The sequence below is a fragment of the Anabrus simplex genome, chromosome 8 (genome assembly GCF_040414725.1).
Source record: "Anabrus simplex isolate iqAnaSimp1 chromosome 8, ASM4041472v1, whole genome shotgun sequence".
NCBI classification, from domain to species: Eukaryota; Metazoa; Arthropoda; class Insecta; order Orthoptera; family Tettigoniidae; genus Anabrus; species Anabrus simplex.
In genome coordinates this window covers 62937663-62953630 of record NC_090272.1, presented here as the reverse complement: position 1 = coordinate 62953630, position 15968 = coordinate 62937663, and the positions used below count along the sequence as shown (strand labels likewise).

Sequence of the window (15968 nt, the reverse complement as noted above, 5' to 3'; positions counted from 1 at the left end):
TGAGGCATGGATGATCATTAAGACCTAGTAGTAGTAGTAGTAGTAGTAGTAGTAGTAGTAGTAGTAGTAGTAGTAGTAGTAGTAGTAGTAACCAAAAGTTATTCACTTTCTCCTGTGTCCAGAGCAACACACTCCTCTCTGGTAGCTTGCTCGTGAGCATGTGTTGCAAGATAAAATTAATAGCAATCTTGTAATTTAGACTTTCTCGTTGCCTTAATTGATAAATTGTCTTGCAGGGCTACTGATGTCAGTCGCCATCTACATGCACATGATTTACTTGGAGACGTTTCAACTTACGTTTAATAAAGGATGCAACTTACTTACTTCATTCCTCTTACTATTATGTTTTACTGTGGTTTACATGCCAGTCTAAGTTAATAAATACCATGTAGATACAAAGGTTGTAAATTTACGTTTTTAGTTAATTAAAATGGTATATATTTTAACCTTTCTGACTAAAAATTGCACACCAAATGAAGATCTCATGCTTGATAGTGCCAAACTGCCTACAGTAAAATAAACAAGTTCAAATACCTCAGATCTGTGATCTTGGACTATGGGAAGAGAGAGATTCATGACATTGTACCTTGAACAATCACAGCCCGGAGCAAATGGTGCTCACTGACTGGAGTTTGTATTTAAAATTACTTCCCACTTCAAGATTGAAGATTTGTTAAGATGGCTCCTCCACCAAACCATCATTTTGATATTGACAGTTCTTCAGACTTGATGTGGGAAGTACAGGGTAGGTGAAACCCAGATAAAGAGAGGAAAAGGGAAAAGAGAGAAGAACAAAGTGATCAGATTGAAGACAGCAATGTATGAAGATGTGGAAACTGTCCTAGTCGTTTAACATTTTCATGTTTGTTTCGTCTCCCCTTTCTATTGCTGCCTCTTTCCACTCTTTCTTGTCATTGGTTTACTCTAGTATGTGTTCCTTTTAGTGTCAAGTATGTATGCAGTTTGTATTTTCTGTCTTAAAAGACATGAATTGTGAAATGACTATAACATTCTTTAACTTGGAAGTGATATGTTATCGAAATTTGAGGTATTTATATGCTTTATATATTCTTGTAGGTTTTGAGTGCCGGGAGCCATGTTGGTCCCAAAGGCGTGAAAGTACTTTTGGTGCCGGAGCAGAAAGGTGGACCACAAGTTCGTGAAACATTCACAGAAGAGGGTGGCAGCTTCATTTTCACACCTGTTCCTCCAGGACGATACATTGTGCAAGCTTCTCATCCTACTTGGCAGCTCTCGAAGAGTTCTGTGAAAGTTGAACTGGTTAATGGCAATGCTGATGTGGGAGACCATAGTCTAACAATTGCAGGATATGATGTTTCAGGCTTTGTGACCAGTGATGATGAGCCCATTAAAGGAGTTAGCTTTGTTTTGTTTCCATCAGAAGCAGTAAGTCACACTTCAATTACTTTAGTGCAATAAGATTCAGTTGCATGGAAATTAAGAATGCAGAGAATATATTTAAAGTAGAAATATTTAGTTTTATCTAAAAGTTTTAAATAAAAGTGAATATTTTTACAGCCGGTCATCCAGTTGCTTGGCTGAATGGTCAGCATACTGGCCATCAGATCAGAAGACCCTGGTTTGATTCCTGGCTGGTCTGAGAATTTTAACTGTGTATGGTTAATTGCCCTGGCTCAGAGACGAAGTGTTGTGTTTGTTTCAATTCACTTCTCTTCATCTCTCACCACTCTACCAACCACCTCAGAAACACACAATAGCAAATACTTCCCTCCACATAGGGTTGGCATCAAGAAAGGCATCTGGTTGTAAAACTGGGCCTAATCCACATTAAGTGCCAACCCCAACAAATGGGGAAAATTGAAGATGATTATGATTCTTACAGCCAATCAATACTATTTCAAATTTATTATTTATTTTTAAGTATACATGTTTCCCTTTTTTAAAGGGCTCTTTTAATAAACACCGTAAATAGTTAAATGTTAAAACAACTTATATATTAGCTTTGTTCAGTCATATTTAAAGCATTGTACACAGTCTTCTTCTTTTTCTACCGCTTTTCCCACGCCTGTGGGGTCGCGGGTGCGAACTGAGTCGCACATGTGGATTTGGCGCTGTTTTACTGCCGGATGCCCTCCCTGACACCAACCCGATATGGAGGGATGTAATCACTATTGCGTGTTTCTGTGGTGGTTGGTAGTGTAGTGTGTTGTATAAATATGAAGAGGAAACTGTTGGGACAAACACAAACACCCAGTCGCTGGTCCAGAAGAATTAATCAGCCAATGAGTCGGACAAAAACACTGTACATGATAACTTTCTTAAATCAAATTGAAATTAAATTTACAGTGAGATGCCATTCTAATTTATTAGAAGATATTAAATGTATTACTCGTGTATTAGATCTCCTCACATATTAGAACCCCCCTGGCTTTTCGAGACAAAGAAAATGAAAAAAAATAAATCTTGCATACAAGACACCTCCCCCAATGTAATTCATCAGAGAAGAACAACGATTTTGTTTCGAAGCGGGTACAAGTCTGATGACATCGCTCAAATTTGTGAATAGTTTCGTCCGTACGACCCACGCATTGAAAACAGGTATTACATGTAATAAATATCATTTTTGGTCCGTATTGATATTAGATTAAAATAATAACATTAAGTTATTTATTAGACCACCTAATCAATACAAAATCGTCTTGGATGATTTACATTAGCTAACAAATTTATGTAAATCATCCAAGACGATTGTGTATTGATTAGGTGGTCTAATAAATAACTTAATGTTATTATTTTTGAAAACAGGTGTCGAAGTCATGCAGTACATCTGTGTTTCGTAGTTAAGAAATGTCCGCCTCCATAGCTTAGGCCTACTGGAGCTCTGATGACGTTGAATGTACAAAATGTACTATGTACTCATATTGACTTACGCAACTGAGACTTGGACTTTGACTAGCAGGTAAGAGAGTAGAATTCAAGCCAGTGAGATGAAATTCCTAAGAAGTATGATAGGAAAGACAAGGAAAGACAGAGTGAGAAATGAAGATGATAGGCAGGAAGTTGGGATAGAGGCAGGAAGTTGGGATAGGAAAGCTAAATGAGAGAATTGAAAAGAATAAACTAAGGTGGTTTGGACATGTAAAGAGGATGGAGGAGAATAGAATTCCAAGACAAATGCTGGAGGCAAAGTGCGAGGATAAGAGAGCAAGTGGAAGACTTAGCACAAGGTGGATTGAATCAGTGAAGAACAGCATAAGAAGACAAAATTTAGATTGGGATAAGATCATGGAAGAGGAATGGTAGAAGGAAAGAGGAAGATAAAGAAGTGTCATAAATACCCCGACCAGGCAGGAGCTGGATAAGGGAAAATGATGATGACAATGATGATTATAATGATGAAGATGAATTTCTTGTCCGACCCGCGCATTGCAAGGATGCATCAGTCATGCTATATGCCTGTGTTTTGTAGTTGAGAATGTCCACCAGCGTAATGGTTAGCACAATTAGCTGCCATTCTCGGGAGTCTGAGTTTGATTCCCGGTACTATACTGCCAGAGATTTACGAATGGCAGGAAGGTTGATATGCGGCAAAAATGGTACATGTAACTCCCCTCCACTGGGGGCGTGTCTAGAAAGAGCTGCATCACCTCGGGATGAGGAAACGAATTGACTTTAGTTGAGAAATATTCACGGTTGTTGCTATTAATATAGCAGACAAGATCATTAACAAGTGATTGTTTAATATCTCATAACTCGGGCCAATATAGGTATTTTTTGGAGAGAAGATAGGTTTAAAGGGGTCGGATGTTTAAGACCTAAAAATAGCCCAAATAAGCAAACAAATATGACCTCAAAAGTGATGAAATATGACCTCAAAAGTGATGAAGTATGACCGAAAAGTGGAGAAATATGACGTAAAAGTACAAAATATGACCGGAAAATGTAAATGTGGACATTTTAAAATAAATTATAACTCGAAAGGGCAATTCCTTTGATGCATATTTGTTAACTTAATTCTTTATTCTTACTTTCATATTAGACTAATTTTCTGAATATACATGTTTAGCAGTTGTTCACAGTCTATTGTCCTTGGTTCACTTTTTGAACATTTGTGAATACATAGCTATAAAGTACCGGTACTAAGGTTATCAAATCACACAACATTTTAAAAGTCAAAACATGTTTGCACCCTGTAGTGGTGGTTTGAAATATGAGAAAACAAGAAATCAATCTATTTTTTTAACATTTTGGAATGTTCAAGCCGAGATTTCATTAATATTATTAAATGCGTTAAAGTTTAAATTGAGTACCACGAAACGAATTAAGTAGATGTCTTTCATCACATTATGGTAGGGCAGCAGGGCCTATAGTGAAAACTGACATACCTTTTTCATTCTTCTCTGTGGGTGGAACTGAAGTGTATGACAAGATTCATCTTCAAATCATCAGGTGCGAAAGGACTCCGATTATCACTTAACACATTCTTGTAAGAACAGAAGCTCCTTTCTACGTCACAAGATTATTGGTGCATATTTAAATCATGTAAAAGGTGCAGTGAAGTCTATGGCTTTCATTCTATACAAATGGTATTCCACTTGTATTAACTGCAGATGTGATACCGAGAAGCAGTTTTGTGGACACTAGTTCCCATTCGATAAGTTGAAAATGATTATGCATAGCTGCATGTCGTCAGACCGCCGAAATATGACGTTTCTATGAAAATAGGTCAAAATATGACCTTATGACAAAAAATAGCCAAAATATGCATTTATATGACAAATAAAAATCACTTAATTGTGACGATTTTCACAGTAATCACACCAAAATCCAGTCAGGCAAGGAAATAGAGACAAAAAAATATAATGACTTTTCCTAAACATCCAAGCCCTAATAATAACAATAATGATTTTATGTTCCTGCTTAATTTTAACGATTTTCAGAGACACCAAACAAAACATACTAGGGTATGCGTTAATAAGAAATGGAGATAACAAATGTACAAAATTATACATCATGATGATAAAACACATTACCGCCACACCTGTAGATATCCATAAATGCAGCAAACTTTCCTGTTATTAATATGTATTATTTCCGTTGAGGAACTTTTGGCACTATCTGGGCGATAGCATACCTAAGCTAAACAATGCGGTCTCTCTTATCTCATTTACAGCTGTTTAGGTAAATCCCGATGTGATAAATGTAGAGAACAAGCGTGAAATTTACTTAAAAATAAGGGTCTGGCTTTCAACAGCCACAGTTATCAAAAGAATGCTTCCAGTCTCTATGAATTACATTTCGGAAGTACAACTCGTAACATACGCTAGTTATTAGCTGGTGGTTCAGCACGCTTTCTACATGGCCTTATTCGGAAGGAGTGGCTTCTGCTACACATACACCAACTTGAAATATCAGAGACCATCTCCAGAAACAATTTGGGAATAGATTCACACTGTTTGGATTCTATAGTTGGAAAAAAAACTATTTTTAAAAGGTTCTAAACGACGGGACCTCGAATGCTCTTGATTGCTGTGTATGGCTGACGAAATGGCAGTGAAGATGACGTCACTTCGGAATGACGACCCGCCAGTAGCAGGGAATTTGGAGGCGCAAGAGGATAATTCAAATGAAGGCAGTGATCTGGTTTACTCGGGTTTACTGTGTGGTAGGCCTACTGCTCAACTGACTGAGGCAAATGACTGGCTATTAAGTTATTTTGTATCAATATTGCACAATATGATAATACGATGCTCTTATCCCCTTTCTGTACGGGATCTCGAATGAAACGAGACTATCTTCGTAACAAGTTTTACGACCGTATGCCCTTCGTGACGTCAACCTCATCAGAGGAATTAATGAGATGTAATGAATGACAATATATAGGAGTAGTTAAAACTGACTATATTTCCTTTTATATATAGGCCTAAAAGTAGTGTTCACCTTTTATTGTCTTTTTTACATTTAGAAATACTGCCTTCCATTGAAAATAGCCAGTATTACTCAAATACATTCATACATTTCTTAAGGAATAGTGTAGACTGTTTACGTGTATAATTTATAGTTCTTTATAGCCTAGAAGTCATGTGTTCACTGCACAAAATTTGAGGTTATCACATATTGGACCCCCTCCCCCGTTACTTTTTTTGGCTGGCGTCATCATCGTTGGCAGTTACTCGTTTCACAGTTTACAGATTTCCTGGCTAATAGCTCTTTTCAATTCACAGCAGTTTGTGTTTAAACTTCCGGTGACTATACAGACCAGTTCTTACATAGAACATACATCCACACATCGCGCAGCTGAAGGATGGGGGAGATCTTTGCTGGGTGTCGCTTAATGTCTGCAGCGTTCTTGTTCAAAGTGTTGAACTGAGGCACAGATACTTTGCCGCCAAAGTAAACAGTCCTTGGAAAGTGTTTCTCAGGTTTGGGGGTTTATTTCTGCCAGCTTTAAGGTTTGTTTTGGTTGGTCTTTGAAACGTCTCAGAGGAGCACCCCATGGTCTTGACCCGGAGCCAAGTTCACCATAGAGGATCTGGCGCGGTAGTGTGGTGTCATTCATACGGCGCACATGTCCTGCCCATCTGAGGCGATGGCCAACGACCATTGCTTCTACACATTTAGCACATGCTTTCTCGAGAACTTCAACATTAGAGATGTAGTTGTCCCACTTGATGTTCATGATTGAGCGTAGTTTTTGCTGGTGAAAGCGCTCCAGCTTTTTGATGTCACGGTGGTTTAAGGTCTACATTTCACAGCCATAAAGAAGTGTAGAGATGACTACAGCCTGGCTGTAAAACTGGGGGGAGGAAGTGGTCTGATATGCGAGTAAATATGGTAAATCTGAAAGACGTCATTCCACACGATTGTGACTGTGTTTTTGTGGCGGGCTTGTCACATAGCCAGTTGCCAAGAATTTTAGAGTTCTCCCCAGGTGTTCAGGGCTAAGGGTAGGCATTTCTAATACTTGGGTGGCCGATTGCAGTTATCATTCACCAAGGTTCACTGCTGTTACTGCTCCTGTTCATTGTAGTGATGGCTGTTGTAACAGCAAATCTGCATCGTCCTGTACCGTGGATGCTTTTCTACATTGGCCTCTGAGACCTAGGTTAAACTGCAACGTCAGACCCAATAAAAGGAAGACTGAATATATGGCGTTAGATCCACAAGCATTCGGTATCATTCAGGTAAACAGTGAGGACCTGCCACGAGTGACATAATTAGAGTGTCGGGGCTCCACAATCACCGACAATAGACGTCTTAATTAAAATTGAAATAATTGATAAGGAGATCCCACCTATTCAATAGGTATTATTTCAATTTTAATTGTGATATTCTTCAATACGGAACAATGAAATTTTTAACTTTAGATAGACGTCTTCTCAAAAAGATCAATGCGTGGATAACTGCAGTCTGGATGAACTGAAGAATAATGGTAATACAATCTAAAAGTACAGTTCAGCGTGTCATTGACCTAACTAGAGCGTAAGTTAACCCCTCAAGTGCAAAATGTAAAATTCAGGCTGCACCCACAGCGTGCTTTATTTCTAGACTACTCCCAATGTTGAATGCAGTATCATATGAATTTCACTATAATTTCCAAATGGTGTGGTGAAAAATTGTCAAAAAATGCATAATAATGGTGCACCGTTCCCGCGTCCAGGTTGGGTCACGTAAGATCCAGACTAGCTCGAAGACAAATATCAATTTCCAAAATGCCGACAAAATTCCGGGCTATGGGTTCCGAAACAAGAGGAGACACCGCCATGGTAATCTATCGGATAAACAAAACCTATGCAACGGACGTCTCCTGGTTGCAAATCCGGTTCATATCCAAATATTATAGCATAATTTTTAGTCTATATTCACTTAAAAACTAAATACTTACTCTAGGAAGTTATTGAAAGAATCATTATTTCTTATACATTATTATTTATTAAAATGAAGAAAATCTTGAAAAAATACTTTAAATGCTTTAATATCATTAAAGAAATGAATAATAATGATGTCGCATCTCATCAATTGCTTTCAAAGTATTCAAAAATACTTATTAGAGGCCTCCAACTAATTACCAAGAAGAAACATAATCAAATATTCATAATCATGATTGGGAGTAATTGAAAATGTCTGACACAAACTATTTACATTGCTTTAAATACAGATAAAATTAGAATCACGCTTTTATAACCTTCTCTCATCATCACATAATCTGATCCTACAAACGGGCCGATGACCTTCGATGTTAGGCCCCTTAAAACAACAAGCAAGCGATCCTACAAACTTTCACTTGATTCAATTATTGTACCCTACTCAGTTCGCAGTATGACAAACTCATTTGCCAGTGGCTAACACATTCTGTCATCAAGGATATTATTTGTCAAAGAAAACTTTCTTCTCAAATATCACAAACATTTCATGTTTCTTCAATAACTTTTCCGAGTTCTCAATCTCGTATTTCATTGTCAGTGAAGAAAAGATAACTCTCTAGGTCATTCTTCTATTTAAAATAAAATATCCGAAATATTGTTATTGTTATTAGTTGAATTGCTTATTAAATAAATATTAATTTCAAAGAAATTTACTCTTAAGTGCCAGTTCATTAATTATATATGCCCAAATATTCAGCTATCACTCACATCTAACAAGTATATAATGTAATTCAACTAGATATTAAGTAATCTGGTTTGTAGGAAGACTCTGTCACCAACAACCTTCAATTATGAATGTTACCAGTAATTTCATATAATATAAATGAATAATGTTCTAAGCTTGTTTTATCAGAATGAGAATATCTGTAGTTAGGAAATTGTACAGAAATAGGTTACGTTCATGCTATCATCTATGTATGGAATCATTTTCGATGATCAAATAAGTAGTTGTTAAGTTAGGCATGTTGTATGGATCATACGTGGTACTATATAAAGCTTCCTGAAGAAATAACATACGTTTGAGAACCAATTATAATTATTAATTATCATGAATAGCGTCAATTAACCTAATTTCTTTACTAGAAATTATCTATCTCTTCATCTGCGACGTAATAATAATCATCACCACCATCATTATTCCTCGTATCTTTCTACCATTCTTCATATATAACCCATTTATTTCATATAACACATCTCATGTCTCATCCTAATACTATAACAACATTATAATTCATCTCAACTTGACGCATGTGACTCTCTTATCGTTAATCATCCATCTAAATATTCTATTTTGTTCTCAAATTCTGTTCAAATTCCATAAATTATCTTATTATGTCTTCCTACGACGTTATGATAACCTATATACGATCTCATTTCATCTCAACTTGATAGTACATGCCTTAGTATAAACCTAATGTTAACCACATTATTGTATAATATCACATTTTCATTCACCATTGGCAACATTATGAACGCAAAAATTAATTCATCACTGGTTAACCACTTCCTATATCAATGGACTTGTCTTTCATGTTAGATGATTACCTAATAACCTCTGATACTGTGAATTCAGTTGACTATTCACGTAACATTACTCTTATAGGACACTCAAAATAGCACTTTTATATACATCTTTCAATTACTAGAAGAATGTTTTTAGTCAAGACTTATCTTTTCCTCCTGCTTTGTTGCTGCTGTCACATGTCCAGCTGGTTAGGACATGCAGTGTTCGGGTTCACGGCATCGTATTAGTCTCTCGGGAATATTAGGGATGGTCTTCACTCATCTCTGGTCCTCATGGGCTGGACTTGTCGATCGTGTTACCATCATCTATGTAGCCTCCGCCTCTGCACATCTAGCACATGACGTAGTCGGTTTCTTGCGCAGTGAAAATAGAAAAGCAGATCAACATGGTCATTTTCGTCATCTTCTGGAAACAAAGCCTACTATGATCTCTTTGGTAGTCTGTAATTACTGGTTCTTATTATGATATCTTATGATGTTTTAGAGTCTTTCAATATGTCTAGTAAGGCTTCAATTTAATCATAATACAATCTTTCTATTTCTTGCGCGACTGTTGTTATTATTCCGCGACTTCTTGATATTGAATTCCTTTCGTTGTATCTGTCTTCTTGCCGGTATCTCGTGATGTAGCACTGAGGTACTTTGCCAGTTAGATCGTGCTGATTATATATCTTGAAATGTTGTAAATTCTATATCGCCGGTGACTTGTACTATTTCTGAAGAAGATGTACAATATTATAGGTTAGGATCCACCTTTCAATACTCCGTAATAAGATGGTAAAAAGTAGTTACAACCTGTTTAATGGGACCGGTTTCAACACATTTTAAGTGTCATCATCAGCCAATTTGCGAAGATCTTAAAACAACTAGCACATTGAATACAGGCAAAAAATTAACATTGTATCATAACGTAGCAATTCAGTAAATGTTCAAAACACAATAATCACAGTCAAGAGAGTAAACAGAACATCACTATCTTGCGCCGAAAACAAATATAGCTGAAGTTCATAAGCAGGTCAAATATTCGCTTATGTAAAGTCGTTGCTAGGCAGGTCTTGTAGGCATTTGTTTCTCCGGCCGAAGAGCAAAAGGTGACGTGAATGAAGTCCTAGGAAAACAGTGTAGGATTTAATTTCGTCAATTTTCAAAGTGGATATATAGGTTTTATAAAATAATTTAAAACGTTAAAAAAGAATAAAGCCAAATAAAAAATATATTTAAAAAATAGGAAGAAATAATGAAAGAAATACGAGGTTCAACTCGAAACAACTTGCCGTAGTAATTGATAAAGAAATGATAAATAGAGAAAGGGGACGTAAATTAGAGGGTGGTGATGATGGTGGTGGTGGTGGTAGTGGTTATTGTTATTAGAGGAAATACAATTGGGCAACAATCCTTAATATAATACTAAATCGAAGAAAAAAGAAAAAGAACCGACACTTCGAAAAATGAAGATATCGGTTAAAGGAAGACAAGGGCCACGAAGGGCGTGAAAATGAAAGACTCCCTAGCCCTCGCAAACCTAATAGCATCGGGGTCGGAAAAGAACAAGAATTGACCAAGGGAGGTCGGACAGGATAGATGAAAGTGAGGAGCCTGGCACAAGTAAGTGGAAGCAAGTTGTTTCGAGTTGAACCTCGTATTTCTTTCATTATTTCTTCCTATTTTTTAAATATATTTTTTATTTGGCTTTATTCTTTTTTAACGTTTTAAATTATTTTATAAAACCTATATATCCACTTTGAAAATTGACGAAATTAAATCCTACACTGTTTTCCTAGGACTTCATTCACGTCACCTTTTGCTCTTCGGCCGGAGAAACAAATGCCTACAAGACCTGCCTAGCAACGACTTTACATAAGCGAATATTTGACCTGCTTATGAACTTCAGCTATATTTGTTTTCGGCGCAAGATAGTGATGTTCTGTTTACTCTCTTGACTGTGATTATTGTGTTTTGAACATTTACTGAATTGCTACGTTATGATACAATGTTAATTTTTTGCCTGTATTCAATGTGCTAGTTGTTTTAAGATCTTCGCAAATTGGCTGATGATGACACTTAAAATGTGTTGAAACCGGTCCCATTAAACAGGTTGTAACTACTTTTTACCATCTTATTACGGAGTATTGAAAGGTGGATCCTAACCTATAATATTGTACATCTTATTTCTCTATTCAATACGGAACAATAATGAAGTTTTTAACTTTAAATATTTCTGAAGATGTTTACTACTATTTATCTTCAGCTCTATTTATTTCTCTCTTCTCTGTCAGTCTTCTTCCAAGTGCTTCGTATATTGCTCTGCTGGTATGTCTATAGCGAAATTGTATTTTTATTTTCAGTAATAAATTTTTAACAGTATTCCGATGTCGTCTTCTCTCACCACCTTCTATAATTTCTTCCCTTCTTTTACCTGACGAAAGTATCATTCTCTTAACATTCATGCATATTTTGACGTATTTCTGGCGTTTTTACGGCATAGTCACCATTTTTGCTCCAGATAAACTTCATTGCATACAGTGAAATGGCACAACGGTAATGTATTACATAATATTATAAATATATGCTAACCTGATTATCTCTGGACAGCTGCACATCAATACTATGACTTTGTATAGTAGTCACCTCATGTGTTCGCATTTCTCAGCGTATTATCACTAAATACGCCATCAGAGTTACTGTCTTCACTGGAATTCATAGCAAACTCATCCTGTGTATTGTATTACTCTCACACTCTGAATTACTTTCACTGCCATTATTAATGAATAAATTAGCTAATTCCGGATCACCAACAACTCCGCCAGGACCTGCCATGTTTATAAACAAATTTGAAACGTGTGCAGAGCTTTAAAATAACAAATGACTGTGAAGATTTGCGACATTGCTTGGCAATAACCGATAGCTTGGAGTTTAGCTGAAAATGCCTCTTCCTGCCATCTTACGATGAAGCAAATTACTATTATGAAACCTACTTAACTGGCATTTCAAATGTCACGGTGTACCATTGCGTTGTACATGCTGTGACTGTAGCAGACCAGTGGGCACACCATTGCACCACACACACTATGGGCGCATAGTTGCGGTTAACTGACTAACTAGCCATCTGGACTCACGTCAGTGCATAGAATGCATCTTGCATTCTATGCTAGACTGGGGAGAAGTGAGGACTTCATTAAGATAAGTTCCAAATCTCAAGTATTTAAGGATTTAAACAGAATTTAAACATGTCAGGCTGAGTGGCTCAGACAGTTGAGGCCTTGGCCTGTTGATCCCAACTTGGCAGGTTTGATCCTGGCTCAGTCTGGTGGTATTTGAAGGTGACGTAAAAGAAATCTTGCGGGGCTAAATTCCGGCACCTTGGCATTTCTGAAAACTGTAAAAGTACTTAGTGGGACGTAAAGCCAATAACATTATTGTTAGAATTTACACATTTCGAAATTTATACATTTCTAAATTTTTTTGAGTGTGAATTGATAGAATCTGATGATGTTCTTTCAAGAACAAACCATGCCATTCTTAATTAAGCTGTTTACTTTCTCAGCTAGTTCATAAATTTATTTATTCTTAAATTAGTTTTGACAGACTGAAGAACTTAACAGCTATAAATTACTTCTTATATCAGCAAAACAATCGCCCATATCAAGTTTCATGCGATTCTGACGTCTCCTTCTTGATATGTGATTTAAACAATTTTCTTTAAACCAAGTGTATGATGGCATGGCACTTAGTGAACCATCAAGTGGCAAACAAGTGTACCTTTTATCGGTCGAGCAACAGTGATGCTTAATTCAGTTATTAAAGGTGGTTATGGCTTACTTCTGAGGATGTGTAGCAATACTTTGCGAAACACCGTTTTCCTGGAGTTTTTCTTGTTTCCTAATTGATTCACCTTTTCATACATCTCTAATGATTTTGACCACTTTAACTTTCAAATTTATACTTTACGCTATTCTAAGATTGACATTCAAGATATATCACGCTACGTCATTTACGCTCCTCAACTGTTCCAATAGTGCGCTTTTTAGTATATTTTTCTCCTTACAATTGTTTATTCTATGTCATGTGTTTCAATAACTTCATTAATCTAACTTACGTAACTTTTGGAAGCACAGTGCCGATCTACTCTTCAAGAACTTGCTCCGTAATTCAAGTAGCCTACGTATTTGATCTACGACTTATACATAATTTTTGGATCTATCAACACACATTGCTAATTTCCAAAATTGTACAGTGCCTCATAAACTTCAACTGAACTCTTCAAGAACTTACTCTGTACTTTTAAATACGTATTTGACGTATTTGATCTATGACTTCTTCATTATATTTGGATCTATTGATATGCAGTGCTAATCTCTAAAATTATACAGTGCCTCATAAACTGCAACTGAACTCTTCAAGTACTTACTCTGTACTACATTTAAGTGCGTACTTGATTCTTTTTCACACACAGTGCTCTCTAACATATATGTCTTAATAACATATTTGATCTACGACTTCTTCATAGACACGCATTACTGATACTTAAAATTATACAGTGCCTCATAAACTACTACTAAAAATATGTATTTGACTTTAGACTTCTACATAACTTTGAAATCTCAACGCACAGTGCTCGCTTATGTATTATAGTGCTCCATAAACTGCATCCGACAGCATCATCTAAGCTTTAATTTTACCCGTGCATCTTATTTGTGTTTTTTGGCTATGTTTCAATGCACACTGCTTCTTAAAGACTTTAGTGCTTCACTAGCAGAAACCAAACAGAATTATTCAAACTTCGCAATTTATTTTCTATGCATTGTTTTACACTTATTTGTAATTGGCTGATGATGACCATGAATACTGGTCGAAACCGGTACCAATTTTAATTAAATAGGAATGTAAACTTACATTTCTTATTATACGTAGGTGCTTTGAAAAGTTCTCGGAATGTACAAGAATTAAGTATCTTACCTCAGTGGAACTGCTTTTATTTTTCAACATAGTCTCCCTGTAGACTAATGCATTTGGTCCAGCGATGTTCCAATGCCTTGATCCCATCTCAAAAATGAGATTCCTCCAGGCCTGCAAAATACCTCTCCAATTCGGCTGTCAGTTCTTCCCTTGTAGAAAATCTCCGTCCACCGAGGAAAATTTTCAGCTTGGGGAATAGATGAAAGTCTGATGGTGCCAAATCAGGTGAATAAGGTGGATGTGGCAACAATTCGTACCCCAGTTCATGAAGTTTTGCCATGGCAATAACACTTGTGTGCGGCGGAGCGTTGTCCTGATGAAAGATGACCTTTTTCCTTGCCAATCCAGGCCTTGTTTTGCATATCTTTTCCTGTAGTTGGTCTAGGAGGTTTGCATAGTATTGCCCCGTAATTGTTTGGCCAGTAGGAAGTAAATCTATCAGCAGAATGCCTTTTGTATCCCAGAAAACTGAGGTCATGACCTTTCCGGCCGAACGCACTGCCTTTGCTTTCTTTGGTGGTGGTGAATCAGCATGTTTCCACTGCTTTGACTGCTGTTTTGTCTCTGGGGTATAGTAGTGGACCCAAGTTTCATCTGTAGTCACAAACCGGCACAAAAAATCTTGTTGGTTGCACTGAAAACGGGCCAGACTTTGTTCGGACATTTCCAATCTGGTGCGTTTATTGTCCAATGTCAAGAGCCGCGGCACCCATTTTGCAGATAATTTTTTCATACCCAATTCTTTGGTTAAAATGTAATATACCCATTCAGAAGACATCCCTACAGCTTCAGCGATCTCCCGCACTTTCAGTCGACGATCCTCTATGACCATTTTATGCACTTTTGCGATAAATTCTGGGGTCGTAACACTTTTTGGCCGTCCACTACGCGGATCATCATCCAAGCTCTCCCGACCAAATTTAAACTAGCTGGTCCACTTGGCAACAGTTGAAAATGAAGGAGCAGAGTCCCCCAGTGTGTTCTGAAAGTCGGCATGAATTTCCTTTGCTTTCATACCTTTCTTTACAAAGTATTTAATCACTGCTCGAATCTCAGTTTTTTTTCCATTGTCACAAATCACTACGCGGGAACAACAACAAAGAGTCGTCACTACCACACTCCTGCAGCTAGAGCACTGATTGCAGTCGCTTAAGTGCGGGCAGTATCCAGTAATCGGGAGATCGTGGGTTCGAGCCCCACTGTCGGCAGCCCTGAAGATGGTTTTCCGTGGTTTCCCATTTTCACACCAGGCAAATGCCGGGGCTGTACCTTAATTAAGGCCACGGCCGCCTCCTTCCAATTCCTAAGCCTTTCCTATCCCATCGTCGCCATAAGACATATCTGTGTCGGTGCGACGTAAAGCAAATAGCAAAAAAAAAAAAAAAAAGAGCACTGACGCGCCACATGTTCACTCACAAAGGATGTGTGATTATTGCGCGGGAACCTCGTTGCTCTAGCACTGATATCTAGCGGTGATTCCGAGAACTTTTCAAACTGTCCTCTTTTACCTTCTTTTAACTTAATATCGCATGGTATAAGCACTCAAGATGTCCTAGTTGTCTATTAATACTTTTCGGAAAA

The 15968-nt window shown here is 37.2% G+C and overlaps 1 protein-coding gene across 1 annotated transcript in view; it reads left to right on the top strand.

Annotated features, from left to right (window-relative positions):
- Positions 1-15968, top strand: part of LOC136878783 (BOS complex subunit NOMO1) — a 149706-nt gene that overhangs the window by 28126 nt on the left and 105612 nt on the right. Inside the window, exon 4 of the mRNA XM_067152252.2 lies at positions 1078-1407. Within this exon, the coding sequence (XP_067008353.2) occupies positions 1078-1407 (330 nt within the window). The remainder of the gene's footprint in view (positions 1-1077; positions 1408-15968) is intronic.